Consider the following 15,157-nt stretch of genomic DNA (forward strand, 5'->3'; position numbering starts at 1 on the left):
CCAATCCGGCGCGGTTAACCACGAGCCGATTTCGCCGGCCCACGCGCCCACGTCTCCCGCATTAAATACGAGGACGGTTACGTCCCATCCACCACGCCACGCTCGGCTACTACGGCAGCAGGTGTCGTTTCGACTCCCAATGAAACTGCCTCAAAAGGCGCGCTGCCCGTATCGGGCCAATAGGGAAGATATTCCCTGCGGCCTATTCCTTTCGTATGAAGGAACCGGGCTCTGAACCTATTACGATCCAGGGGTTCGAAGGCTGGGCCCCAAAGGGTTTCGACAGCCGCCCCAGGATAACAGAGTCAGGGACGACCGTGGGCGAGCCCATACGGGGCCGAGGCCCAAGCAAGCGAAACGCTTGGGACGCCCAAAGTTGTGTCCGAGACCGGAGGAAAGTCTCCGAATGGGATCCCACCGTAGGGAGGCACCGAGCCACCGAGGCCTAGCGAACGGCCTCAGCACCCACTCGAGACATCCTCTGGTACTCTTGGAGTGTGTCTCTGGACCGCTAGCCGTCCCCTAGCGAATGGGGTACGGGCCTCCACTCGGACTACCCGATAACAGCTCACCGGAAGTGCCACCGCTCGTGCCCATCGAGGGTAGCGAGGCACATTCCACCCCTCCTTCCGAGCGAAAAGGAAGCGCGAGGGTCGCACAAAAAGTCAGGGGAACCCCCGATGGCCTTCTCGCTTTATGCAGAGGCTAGGGGGCTCTTCCTGCAACCTTGCCGAGACCCAGCGACCCCAGCTCGCACTCAAAGGGGCTCGGCAAAACAAACCCTCCTTTCGAGCGAAAAGGAAGCGTGAGGGTCGTACAAAAAGATAGGGGAGTCCCTGACGGCCCTCTCACCCTGTGCAGAGGCTAGGGGGCTCTTCCTGCAAATACACTGAGACCCCACAACTCGGGCCCATGCCCAAGTTGTGGGGCTCGGCAAACAAACCCTCACGCGCGAGGGGCGTATAAAAAGTCAGGGGAACTCCCGGCGGCCCTCTTGCTCTGCGCAGAGGCTAGGGGCTCTTCCTGCAACCTTGCCAAGACCAGAATGGGCTCGGCAAATAAACCCTCCATCCAAACGAAAAGGATATGTGAGGGGCGAATGAAAAAGTCAGGGGACCCCCGACCATCCTCTTGCTCCAGGCGGAGGCTCGGGGGCTCCTCTTGCACCCAAAGACCAAGACAAACAGTTCAAAGCCATGCTAGAGGTTTCATTACAAAACACGATAAAGGGCACCGAGCCCGTTACGGTCCAGGGGTTTGAAGGCTGGGCCTCCAAGAGGTTTCGACAGCCGCCCCAGGGCAACAGAGTCAGGGACGACTTCGGGGCGAGCCTACGAATGGCCCAGGCCCGAACGAACCGTCGCTCGGGGCGTCCTAAGTCGTGTCCGAGACCGGCAGGAAAGTATCCGAATGGGATCCCACTGTAGGGAGGCACCGAGCCACCGAGGCCCAACGAACGGCCTCGGCACCCACTAGAGAAATCCTCCAGTACTTTTGGAGTGCGTCTCTAGACCGCTAGCCGTCCCCTAGCGAACGGGGCTCGGGCCTCCACTCGGACTACCCGATAACAACTCACCGAAAGTGTCCACGCTCGCGCCCATCGAGGGTAGCCTGGCACATTCCACCCCTCCTTTCGAGCGAAAGGAAGCGTGAGGGACATACCCAAAGTCAGGGGGACCCCTGACGAACCTCTCGCTCCGTGCGGAGGCTAGAGGGCTTCTTTTTTTCTGCAGCCTCGCCGAGACCCCCGCAACCCGAACTTGTGCTTATGGGCTCGACAAATGCAATAAGAACTAATCGCTCAAACGCGAAAATGGAGAAAGCCCCTGGAGGAGTAACTTCACTCCTCCAGGGGCTCGGGGGCTACACCCGGTGGGTGCGCTCGCGCGCACGCACCGGAACCTCAAAAAACAAACCAATTCCTACAGAGCAGGCATAAACCCAGCCTCGACAAACCCTCAGGGAGAGTGCACGCACTCACCCTGAGGCTCGGGGCTACTGTCGGGTACCTTAGAACGGGGTACCCCAAGCAAACATCAAATGGGTCGCTGAAATCCCATCTAAAAAAATAAAGCTAGAAGGTAAGCCGTGGGCCCCTCACCTGCCACGACCGAGCCCACTGGGCCCTCCTCCACCTCGCCTCGAGCCTCGAGCAGGAGGTCTCGGCATCCTGGAACAAAATCCGCCTCGCGCGAGGCTCCCCAGGGAAGGCCTCGGCAGGGGGCGCCGCCTCCGTCTCGCCCGAGGCTCTCCAGGGAAGGCCTCGGCAGGGGGTACATTCTCCGTATCGCGCGAGGCCTCAGTCTCCGTGTTGCTCGAGGCCGGGTCGCCCGCAGCCCGTCACCCCCCGCCTCGACCGACCCTCCAGACAACGTGTCATGTCCCATTAATGCTTCAACCACTCCCGCAATCTCAGCCGGACGACGGCTCAACGCCACAGAATGGCCGACGCGACCCGAGGTCGCATCAGCGCCATGCCGGCCAAGACAGGGCACGGCGGGGATTACCAGCCACTGTGTCCTAACGCTGTATCCACGATCAGCGCCATACCGGCTGGGACAGGGTACGGCGGGGATTACCGGCCACTGTGTCCTAACGCTGTGTCCACAATCGGCGCCATACCGGCTGGGACAGGGTACGGCGGGGATTACCGGCCACTGTGTCCTAACACTGTACCCACGATCAGCCGCCCACTCGAGGCCTCGGCACTATACACCAAGGTCTCGGCTATCTTGGGGTTCGTGCCTACCGAGACCCCTCCACCACGGTGCAGCCTCGACACCGACCAAGTCTCGGCCTCGCGCGCAGTCCGTCCACAGTGGCTTGCACGTCCACCGCCGCACCCACTCCGAGGCAGTCCCGGGGCTCCCACGACGCACAGGATCTGATGGGACGGCCACGCCGCCCCAGTGCTCCAAGGACGGACCACTCCGACGGCCACACCGCCACAGGAACAGGCTACAGGGCCCGGACACGCCGCCTCTGTTCACATGGCGCCGTATAGTTAGCTCATGTACCGTCCTAGTCCTCCCTTAGGCTATAAAAGGAGAGGACTTGGGCTGTTTTAGGGGGGGAACACGGGGTAACACACACACACGCACATCCCTGCCGCCTGAGAGCAACGTCTCAAGCGGCTCGCACGACACCCTGCCGAGACCTGGGACCGGCTCCCTCTCCCCTTTAGCTTGTAACCCCCTACTACGAGCACCCCGGTGCAAGGAATACAAGATCGATCTCTCAGACTGGACGTAGGGCCTCGATTGCCTGAACCAGTATAAACCTTGTGTCTCTTTGCATCACCATCCGGAATCGGGAGCACGCAGAACAAATTCACTGGTTGGTTGAGGACCCCCGGTCCGAAACACCGACAATATTTCTCTCTTCTATCATCTAAATTACCAACACATTTTATTATACATGTTTGCGTCATGATATAGATCAAGTATAGTTGTTTTGCATGAGTGATATATAGATTTCTACATTTCAACAAATGAAAAAATGCTCCTTTAATGTTTCATATACAATGGCACTAACTATTCATTTAAAGTTAAATTGATATTTAGACGGTAATTTATATAAGTTGTTACTTTAGATCTTATATACATTTTGTCAGCAACATTATCATCCATCAATAATGCGAATAGTTATAAACACTCGATTTTTGTACAGAAAAAAATACAACTTCAGGCCTGTTCAACTACTCGTAAAAGTTTCCGATGCTGGCGGTTAATACAGTGATTCTGTGAGAGGCAGTAGCTGATGCAGCGGCGGTGACGGCTGCAAAACCAACTGCCGAACAAGCCCTTCACATATACTCTACTTCTATGACACCGAAGTTGACATCTTGAGAAGTGGAAGAGGTTAGTGCAAACAAAAGGTGGTCATGGTCTCCTTGATATTTGAAGTTTGCTTGGAGGAAACAATGCTAATATTTAACGTCATTCTAGTAATTATTAGAGTGGAACCTTAGATCTAATAATATCATTAATTTGAAGAAAATACAAACGAATAATTTTAAATAAAAAGTGCAATAAACACAAGATTTCGAACTTAATATGCGGATAACAACTTATAGCAAGTAATAAAATAAAATCTATTCGTGTCGCGTCACTGGACTATAGTTAGTATGACTTAAGCTATAAAGTTCCGACTTGAATATTAAAAAAAATCTTAATTTGCATAGGATGGGAATGTCATTCTGTTGTTTCTTGTATATATATACAGGAGAGGGGGCTACACAACACAAACCGTCTGGATACAAGATCCGCCCCCTGAAATTTTACCAGAAAGCGGATCGCTGTTTCAACGATAGTCATAACACTATCGACCCCCAAAACATGAGCGCTGCTCTGCTGAGTGCTGGCTCGGTCACCGTCCGGTTGCGGCGCAGCAAAAGCTCCTCCAGGCTCCAGTTCGGTTCCTCGTTCATGCGAACTTGGCTCTCCAGTTAACGGAACAACCTGCTGCCCAGCCTTCCAGGTACGCGCCGTGTGAGTGTGAATGGAATCGCTCGCCTGGTCAGTCGTCGTCCCAGGTCAAGTCGTCCTCCAGGACTGGCTCCGCTATTATTAATTTATTATCATCCCCGCACATCGCAATTATCGCTGACTTGAGGTCAAGCTCCCCTTTTGTTTTTTTCGGTATATAATAGTATAATTATTACTGAGACACACAAGAAGAAAATCGCGTGCTTCTATGGTCCCACGGCGATGTGCCACTTAATTATTCTACCATGCCAAATCATTGACAATTACTCCGTACTGCTATAATAATATCGCGGCTGGCGGCGAGAGAGTTGGTTAATCTTGAAGCGAATCCATGGAGCTAGCTAAGCAGCAACGGCACCAAGAGTGGCCAGATCACGCACGTGGATGGAATGATATGATTAAGCAAGCTGTAGCGTGCGAGACGGGGGACTGTGGTGTCCGTCTGCCCATCAGTATCGTACGTGGCACTGAACAGATGGGATGGGATGGGATCGGATCATCCGGTGTTCTCCGCCCGGAAGCCTGCATGCGCATGACGTCTTGACCGTATAACAGTCGTCCTGTTTGGGGTGTGCTGTGCTCCAAAGTCTGAACACGGTTTCCCTTTGGAGGGGCCATTAGACTAAGACGAGGCGACCTGCACGCGCTCTCTGAGTCCAAGTCTTCTCTTCTCTCCTCTCCTCACTCAGTGACCACATCGGCCGGGTCATATCATAGACAAGAAGAGCTCATCTCCCGTTGGTCCGGTCGGCTATATATAGCAGCTCAGGGGACGCTGCTCTGCTCAGCTCCCACCACAGCAAAGCAACTACTGCTTCGAGCCTCCACACAACACAACCCTCGGATAGTCGGATCTCCACACCAAGCCTCTTCGACCGATCCTTGGCGGGGCGTTCTGAATCTTCAGGTTTGGATTAAATCAGCCATGGCCAAGGTACCTGCACTGCATCAGCTCGATTCTTCATTTGCGCGCTCTCTGTCTCTTCTGCTCCTAATTTCGGCTCAAACTGACACTGCGTGTGTGTGCGCCTCCTGACTCTGCAGCAAAAGATCGTGATCAAGGTGCCGATGGCGAGCGACAAGTCCCGGTCCAAGGCCATGGCGCTGGTGGCCGCCGCGGGCGGGGTCGACTCCGTGGCCATCGCCGGCGCCGGCAAGGACCAGGTCGTCGTCGTCGGCGAGGGCGTCGACTCCATCAAGCTCACCAGCGACCTGCGCAAGAAGATGGGCGACGCGCAGCTTGTCGAGGTCGGCGAGGACAAGAAGAAGGAGGAGAAGAAGCCCGACCCCGTCGCCGACTACACCCAGTACTACTACCACTACCCGCCGCCGCCGCCGCCGGTCGGCGTCGTCTACGACTCCTACTCGCGGCCGGGCAGCACCTGCTCCATAATGTAGACCACTCAGCTTGTGCATATGTATAGTTTTTTTTTGGGAAAAAAAGGGTGTGCCAATCATAAGAAAAGGAGATCCCTCTGGCCAAACCAACTACGAAGTACGAGCAGTGGGCTAAGATAAAAGCTAGGAAGTTGGCATCGGGAAGTAAGAAGTTCTTGCTAGACTGAAGATGATCAATGAAAGATAGGGTTTGCCAGATAGTTTGATGCAAATTCAACCGGGAGCTACACAACGATCACACAACCTGTTTTAGTTAAAAGAAAAGATGAGCCTAATTACACAGCCGCTACGCAAATGAGGCTGATTCCACGCTTATTCGTTGGCTCTCCTCTGTTCATGAAAGATCTGCTGACCTACCCTGCCCGGTTACTAACTAAGTGCTCCAAGGGTGAAGCATTAATCACCGGGTTTCAGTTATGCCCTTGATTCAGATTTTTTTTGTCCCAAGATGCCTACTAGAACTATTCATATCCCAGTTGGTTAGCATCGAAATTTTCTCTTTCAAATGCCCTGTCCATGAGTCAAAAATCAAGTTCGAATTGCTCTTGTTCCATCAATTCAGTATCACTCAAATTCAAATATATCTGCTGTTTCAACTGGTAACTTAGTACGTACAGTTATAAACGTGCCACGTCATCGAGACAGAGTCGACCTCGCACGTGACGTCTCGCTACAAAACAATCATCACACTAACCAATGCAACAGCGACAAGCTGCATACATCACTCGCGAACCTCTGCAGACACTGCAACACGTCTCGACTCTCGAACCTCGACGACGCCATCACGCTCCAGACGCTTCTGTGAGAAAGGAAAAAAAGGGCCCGCCACCTTCGTCCTCCCAGCTCCCGCGCCTATATATCGTCATGGAACCCGCTCCGTTCTTCTCAGCGAGCTTGGCCAGCCAGCTAGCATAGAGAAGAGCAGCCATACTCCGTCCGAGCGAGATCAACCCTCTGATCGTTCTTGACCATTGCGTTGCCAATGGCGCCGCCTAACGAGTCGAAGCCCACGCCCAAGGTCGCGCCCACGGCCGCCGCCGCGCCCAAGCTCACCACCACCGGCACCACGGCGGCAGCCAAGGCCGGCACATCGTCGTCGTCCGGGTCGCCGTGCCTCTTCTCGCTGCGGGACGGCGAGCTCACCGTCGGCGTCGGTGCCGGCAAGACGGCCGCGCTCCTCACTGGCGTCCCTGGGAACGTCACCCTCACCCCGTTCGCGGAGGCCTCCGACCCCACCAAGGCGTCATCGGACGCGCCGCGGGATCTGGCCTGTCAGGCCGCCGCGAACGCGAGCCGGGGCTTCACGTTCCCCGTGGCGGCGAGCCGCGCGCCGTGCCGCGTGGGGCGCCTGCCCGGCCCGCGGCGGTTCCTGAGCGTGTTCCGGTTCAAGACGTGGTGGAGCACGGCGTGGGCGGGGCGGCGCGGGCGGGACCTGCAGATGGAGACGCAGTGGGTGCTCCTCGAGGTGCCTGAGCTCGCGGGCGCCGGCGCCAGGTACGTGTTCGTCCTTCCTCTCGTGCAGGGGAGCTTCCGGTCGGCCATCTTCCCTGGGGAGGTCGAGGGCGTCGTCATCTGCGCCGAGAGCGGGTCTGCCACTGTGACGGGCACCGACTTCCGCCGCATCGCCTACGTGCACGCCGGCGACGACCCCTATAGAGTCATGCAGGAGGCCTACCTCGCCGCCAGGGTGCACGTCGGCACGTTCAGGTTGGTACTTGTGCTAGTACAAAATCTTGTTCATTTCTTTGTGCGCCTAGAAGGGCCTTGCAGGCCCCACGTGTGTGCTGTGTCAGTTTAACCCTTGATTTTACGATCGGACGGCTGTGATTAATTCTGGACATGGAACGCGCGCTGCGCCGCACCGCAGGCTGATCCAGGAGAAGGCGTTGCCACCGATGGCGGACCGGTTCGGGTGGTGCACGTGGGACGCCTTCTACCTCGCCGTGGACCGCATCATCGAGGGCGGGATCGGGCTGGTGCGCCCCGACCAGGCGGGCGACCTCTACGAGTCCATGCACTCGTACCTCGCCGGCGCGGGCGTCACAGGCGTCAAAGTCGACGTCGTGCACACGCTGGAGTACGTATGCGAGGAGCACGGCGGGCGCGTGGAGCTCGCCAAGGCCTACTACGACGGCCTCTCCGTCGCGAAGAACTTCGCCGGCACGGGCATCATCGCCAGCATGCAGCAGTGCAACGACTTCTTTTTCCTGGGCACGCTGACGGTGGCCATGGGCCGCGCCGGCGACGACTTCTGGTTCGAGGACCCCAACGGCGACCCCATGGGCGTGTTCTGGCTGCAGGGCGTGCACATGGTGAACTGCGCCTACAACAGCCTGTGGATGGGGCAGTTCATCCGCCCGGACTGGGACATGTTCCAGTCCGACCACGCCTGCGCCACCTTCCACGCCGCGTCCCGGGCCATCTGCGGCGGCCCCGTTTACGTCAGCGACTCCCTCGGCGGCCACGGCTTCGCCGTGCTCAGGAGGCTCGTCTTCCCCGATGGCACAGTGCCCAGGTGCCTGCACTATGCTCTGCCCACCAGAGACTGCTTCTTCAAAAATCCGCTCTTTGATCAGCAGACGGTCCTTAAGATTTGGAACCTGAACAAGGTCAGTTTTTTTTAAATCTGCCTTTGCTTAGTGTTTGCAGTCACCACAAATTAACTAAGATGTTTGATTATCATCTGTAGAACTTAGATATCCCGGGCAGTTCTTGAATTGTTGCTCTTGACAAGTTGGATTCCAAGTGGCATACTACCATGTAGTACCATATACTAACATGAGAATTCTGAAACTGTCCAAATTAATTTTTGCAGTTTGGAGGGGTCATTGGGGCATTCAACTGCCAGGGAGCAGGGTGGGACCCCGTGGAGCACCGCTTCCGAGGCTACTCGCACTGCTACAAGCCGGTCTCCGGTGATGTCCGGCCTGCCGACGTTGAGTGGAGCTATCGGGAAGACACATCCGCCATGGCGAAAGCTGCATCATACGCAGTCTACCGATGCCAAACCGAGGAGCTCCTCCTGATGACACCAGATTCAGAACCCATCCAGTTCACCCTCCAGCCATCGTCCTTTGAGCTCTTCACATTTGCTCCGGTCACAACCATCGGCGGTGCTGGTGCCACCAAAGCGTGCTTCGCGCCAATTGGGCTGGTTGACTTGCTCAACTGTGGCGGCGCCATTATTGATGTTCAGCACGGCAGTGGAGACGAGGTGAGGATGAAGGTAAGGATGGCAACGGGGACCCGATACCCGATGCCCGACGGGTATTTGATCCATTAGGGAACAGGGATGGGATCATATCTTTACCCGCGGGCATCTAAATGGGCAAGAATCCATACCCGACGGGTATAGCGGGTACGGGAACGTTCTCTGTTTACCCGTCCCCGTTACCCGTTGGGGAACCCGACTATTTGAGCTGTCATGCGAGTATTAGGTCCAAAGAAGCTCAACATAGATATTTTGGTCCAAATCTGAACAGTCATATATATAATTTGTGTATTCTAGGAACCCTCGTTCAATTTTTCCTCACCATCTCCACCAGCAGCACAAGCACGCCTGTCTCACGAGCGCTCGTGCCCCTCGCTTCCTCAGTTCGGTCTCTCTGCCACCTTTGCTCGTCCTCCTCGCAACCTCGCTCCTTCTCCTCGGCATTTCCGAGACTCCGACACCTATACCCGGGTGAAGAAGAAACGTCTCCGATTGCAAAGCTGCGACCCCAAGTGTCCTTGTTTATCGGGTATGCAGTACCCGTCGAGTATCTGTTACCCGACCGATACCCGACGGGTACGGGGATGGGCAAGAATCTATACCCGAGACAGTTAATGGGGATGGGGACGGGATGAATTCTTCGTAGCGGGGAAGAGAACGTTCCGACGATACCCGACGGGTATATACCCGTTTCCATCCTTAGATGAAGGTGAAGGGGGGAGGACGGCTACTGGTGTACTCTGACGTGGAACCCAAGAAGGGCCTGGTGGATGGCTGTGAGGCTGACTTTGAATGGGGAAATGGCGGCAAGCTGATGGTCGATGTGACGTGGAAGCAGGAGAAGGATGGTGTCTCTGATGTGGCCCTCATTTAGCTGGCCCGACTCGGCGGCGGCAGAAATACTGTACCATTCCGTATGTATTTGTAATAATTTTCTAATCGTTGACTAATTAGGCTCAAAATGTTCATCTCGCAAAGTACAACCAAACTGTGCAATTAGTTTTTGATTTCATCAATATTTAGTACTCCATACATGTACCGCAAGTTTGATGTGATGAAGAATCTTCTTTTTACATAGTGTCAAAGTTTAGATTTTGGTGCAAATTTTGGTGCAACTAAACACACCCGTGGTCTTCTGTTTCTAGGAGAAGAGATGCCCACGGAAGCAACAATGCTTGCAAGTTGCAGCTGTAAATTCGATTCCCTTTTTTCTGTTTTTGTACGTATGGTCGTTGGGAATCAGTGTATCTGTTAAATGTAGATCAGGGGTAAGCATCTTAATTAGATGTGGAAACGGTTGATGTACCTCGTCCTAGGTTATCATTTGTTCCATGGCATCGCATCGGCTCGGACGCCGGTGTCATGACAGCTCGGCGCAGTGGAGTCCAGCGTAGTGGTGGCGAGGTCCAGTGGCGATGCAGAGACGACGGTGAGGTTGGTGGCGGCTTCCGTCGCTGGCAACACCCTTCTTTAGATCGGATTAGTGTTTCTCTGTAGGTGGTTACGGCGGCTCAGGTCAACCTCGTAGTTAGAGCTCTAATCTCCACCTCACTTTATAGTGCTGTGCGACAGAAGCCCACCAACCATATTAGGGTTGGGCGCCTCCGATCAGGGCCTAGATCCAAGGGCCCAATAGGCCGTTGGACCTATTGGCGGAGATCAACTAACATTCTCCCTCTTGATCTTAGTACCATCTTTCAATTTCATATCATTTACTTTTGTTCATTCCATTACAGATTAGCACATAGAGCATGGTTCATCGTCACGATCAATTACCGATAGATTTAACAGCTACAACACACCACTTTGTTCTGAAATAGATACTTAACTTTAAGCCTTCTTTTGTCCAGAAATTATAGGCTTTCCCTTAAACCCAAGCTAGCTACATGTTCTCTAAACACGTTGGGTGGTAAGCCTTTTGTAAGCGGATTCACGAGCATCTTTTTCGGTACTTATATGCTCAAGACTTATGACATGATCCTGAACTTTATCTTTCACAACATAATACTTTATGTCAATGTGTTTGGCAACACCACTTGACTTATTGTTGTGAGTATACTGTACTATCGGATTATTATCGTAGTATAACTTAAGTGGTCTATAGATGTCGTCAACCACCTTCAAACCGGGTATGAACTTCTTTAGCCAGTTCACCTACCCCATTGCCTCATAACACGCTACAAACTCGACATTCATTGTGGACGATGTAGTGACAGTTTGCTTTGAGCTTTTCCATGAAATAGCCCCCCCTGCGAGAGTGAACACATATCCAGACATGGATTTTCTATCATCTCCGCATAATCAGAATCTGAATATCCCACTATATGGAGTGAATCAGATATTCTATACGTCATCATGAGGCTTTTCGTTCCTTGCAAATAACGCAAGACTTTCTTTACTAATTTCCAGTGTTCTGAGTAATCCAGTAATAAATGCCAAGTCAGGGCGCGTACATGCTTGAGCATATTGCAAGCTTCCGACAGCTGAAGCATATGGAACCATTTTTATTTGATCGATCTCATACTGGTTCCTGGGGCAAATCTCCATATATGTCGCCCTTGACTATAGGAGCAGGTGAGCGACTACATTTGTGCATACTGAATTTTTCTACATATGCCTTTTGTGACAGTCCTAATACCCCTTTACTTCTATCTCGGTGAATCTCGATCCCTAGAAAGAACGAAGCTTCACCAAGATCTTTCATATCAAATTTTAAGGACAAAGACTTCTTTATCTCCAGTAGTAGACTGACATCACTACTAGCAAGTAAGATATCATCCACATATAGGACAAGGAAGATAAACTTCCCATTCTTAAACTTTGCATAGACATAATTGTCCTCTACATTCTCTTTAAACCCAAAATTCCTTATTGTCTAATCAAACTTCAAGTACCACCGTCTTGAAGCTTGTTTTAATCCATAAATGGATTTCTTTAAGCGGCATCCCATTCGTTCTTTTCCTTCCATGACAAAACCTTTCAGTTGTGCCATGTAAACATTTTTCTCCAAGTCCCCATTGAGAAATGCCGTCTTTACATCCATCTGATGTAATTCTAAATCGTAATGTACCACTAATGCCATTATGATTATGAAGGAATCCTTACATGAGACTAAAGAAAATGTCTCATTGTAATCAATCCCTTCTCTTTGTGTAAAGCCTTTTACCACAAGTCGCGCTTTATATCTCTCTATATTCCCTTGAGAGTCAAGTTTTATTTTGTAGACCCATTTATAGCCTACTGTTTTGGCTCCTTTAGGAATTATTTCCAAGTCCTAAACTTTATTGGCATTCATAGATTTCATCTCATCTTCAATGGCCTCAAGTCACTTTGATGAATGATCACTTCTCATGGCTTCTTCAAATGAGGTGGGATCATCCTCTATTTGAAATTCCTCAGTGTTGTATACTTCATAGTCAGCAGGAATAGCTGATTTTCTAACTCTTTGAGACCTTCTAGGGGCCTCCACATTTGGCACATCTTCTGTTTGAGGCTGTTGTTGCTCCCCCTCATGTTTGGCAATAGGTTCTACAGGATCCTAAGTTCCTCATCGTCAATCATTGTTGCCACAGGCGGAATAACAACAGGTGCTGGCACTACAGTATCTTACACTGTTGGTGCAGCGACAGCAGGTAGTGAGAAAAATGGCTTATGAATTATCAGAGTGGGCGCATACACCCGCTTCTCTTCAAGGTCAATTTCTCGAGCTACCATGCTCCCCCTCATCATTTCATCCTCTAGGAAGACAGCGTGTCTCATTTCCACAAACTTTGTATACGTCTAGACAGTAGAAACGAAAACCTTTTGACTTTTCTGGGTAGCCAATGAAATGACAACTTACTATTTGGGATCTATCTACCGAATGTTTGGGTTAAATACTTTAGCCTAAGTAGGACTCCCCCACACATGTAAGTGGTTTAGTGAGGGTACTCTTCCTGTCCACAACTCATACGGTGTTTTGGGCACCGACTTACTTGGTACTCTATTGAGAATATGAATGACGATTTTTAACGCCTCCATCCACAGGCTCAACGATAAGGTGGAGTAACTTATCATACTACGCACCATATCCATCAGGGTACGATTGCGTCTTTCAACTACCCCATTATGTTGAGGTTTGTCCAGTGTAGAATGCTGGGCTACTGTGCTATTCTCCTATAAGAACCTTACAAAAGGTCCAAGAACTTGGCCATATGGGGTATCCCAACCGTAGTACTCCCCCCCACGGCCGGACCTGACTATCTTAATCTTTAAATTGTGTTGATTTTCAACTTCTACCTTAAATATCTTAAATTTATCCAATGCTTCTGTTCTTTCTTTGATTGGATAAATGTAGCAATAACAGGAGTAATCATCTGTGAATGTTATGAACGAATCATAACCATCTACACTCTTTACAGGAAACGGACCACAGATGTCTGTGTGAATAATCTGTAAAATTACTACGCTTCGTTTGGCATCTTTCTTAATTTTCTTTACATACTTTTTTATGCATTCTCTGCATTGTTCTAAATCTGAGAACTCTAATGGAGGAAGAATATCATTCTTAACTAGTCTTTCTGTTCTCCTCCCTTGAAATATGGCCTAAACGACAGTGCCATAATTTCGACGACGCATCATGAGCTCTCTTTCATTTTCTGTTCACATCCGTAGATGAGGATACATTCTCATTGTCGCACGCAACTTCCCATCATCGCATACAACATTCACATCATCACGTAGTGATAACAAATAGTATGTGCTCTCTTATGCCACCATTTTCAGAGTACCTCTCTATCACCAGCTGCTTTATCAGCTGGGTAGCATATGTCTTTGAAGAGCCAGTGAACTGATTCTTTATTCTATCGAGGTACTCGGTGACCATGTCACACTCTGAGATTGAGCCAACAATTGCAGGCTCAATCGTGTTCTTTATCACAGCCAAACATTTCTTATTGGCAGTGACCCACTTCCTATGCTCAAGGTCATATGACATCTTTTGAGATTCCAAATCCCTCTCTTTCGTTGCCCAAGCGGCATCAGCATTGTTTTTCTCCCTCACCAGTGCCACAGGCTTAGTGGGACACGGTGAGGTGACTACCCAGTCCACCTCAGTCAAGATGAAGGCCAGGTTAATCTTTTTTCTTCTACTCCGTATATTTGTCACCTTTGAGAGTGGGGATCTCTTTGATACAACCCATCAAGTTGTATTCGCCTGGCAACACAATTCATATAGAGTGAGAACATAAATAACAACAACAATTGCATGCCTTGATTCCAACATTGGTCAAAATTAAAACATACAATTGTTCTTATATACTAATTCTACATCACCATTGGGCAGAAATAGAATTAATGCATAAAATCATTAAAATTACGATATTGTTATTAACAACGTTGGTCAGAAAATAACAGCATCATAATCATGTCAAAATCTCTTTTTCTCCAATTAAGTATCACGTTGGTTGATTATGATATTGTTATTAACAACATTGGTCAGAAAATAACAACATCATAATCATGTCATAATCTCTTTTTCTCCAATTAAATATCACGTTGGTTGATTACGATATTGTTATTAACAACGTTGGTCAGAAAATAACAACATCATAATCATGTCATAATCTCTTTTTCTCCAATTAAATATCACATTGGTTGATTACGATATTGTTATTAACAACGTTGGTCAGAAAATAACAACATCATAATTATGTCATAATCTCTTTTTCTCCAATTAAGTATCACGTTGGTTTAAAATAACTGGAGAATAAACAATTTCTTTAGCAGCGGAAAACGAATACTCAATTTCTTGAATTTTACCCATAGGGAAAAATTACTTTTTCTATCTTTCTTTGACCTCTTTTTCATTTTCTAGTTCTGGAAAATAAAAAAAGAAAAACTGATCTTGGGCTGGAACTCGCACAGTGGCCCAGCCCAGCTCTGCCCTTTCACTCACGTGCGCGTGCGCTGCGCTGACCCAGGCCGCAACCTGGGCCTGGGCCGGCAAAGCAGCCCGGCGTGCTCGCCCGCCTGGGCCGAAAGTCGGTCCAATGAATCTAGACCGTCAGATTTCATTGGACGG

At 50.6% G+C, this 15,157-nt stretch overlaps 2 protein-coding genes across 2 annotated transcripts; both read left to right on the forward strand.

Moving 5' to 3' along the window:
* The first annotated feature begins 5,283 nt into the window (after positions 1-5,283).
* On the forward strand, positions 5,284-6,085 carry LOC136482929 (heavy metal-associated isoprenylated plant protein 47-like). Its single transcript, XM_066480080.1, has 2 exons — positions 5,284-5,421; positions 5,532-6,085. The coding sequence occupies exons 1-2, from the start codon at positions 5,413-5,415 to the stop codon at positions 5,883-5,885; spliced, it is 363 nt and encodes a 120-aa protein (XP_066336177.1). The 5' UTR covers positions 5,284-5,412; the 3' UTR covers positions 5,886-6,085.
* Positions 6,086-6,235: 150 nt separating this feature from the next.
* On the forward strand, positions 6,236-9,970 carry LOC136480880 (stachyose synthase-like). Its single transcript, XM_066478312.1, has 4 exons — positions 6,236-7,592; positions 7,753-8,494; positions 8,701-9,111; positions 9,806-9,970. Exons 1-4 carry the CDS (start codon positions 6,868-6,870, stop codon positions 9,968-9,970), a joined length of 2,043 nt encoding a protein of 680 aa, XP_066334409.1. The 5' UTR covers positions 6,236-6,867.
* The last annotated feature ends 5,187 nt before the right edge of the window (positions 9,971-15,157 follow it).

Source organism: Miscanthus floridulus, chromosome 9 (assembly GCF_019320115.1).
Source record: "Miscanthus floridulus cultivar M001 chromosome 9, ASM1932011v1, whole genome shotgun sequence".
In the NCBI taxonomy this organism is placed as follows: Eukaryota; Viridiplantae; Streptophyta; class Magnoliopsida; order Poales; family Poaceae; genus Miscanthus; species Miscanthus floridulus.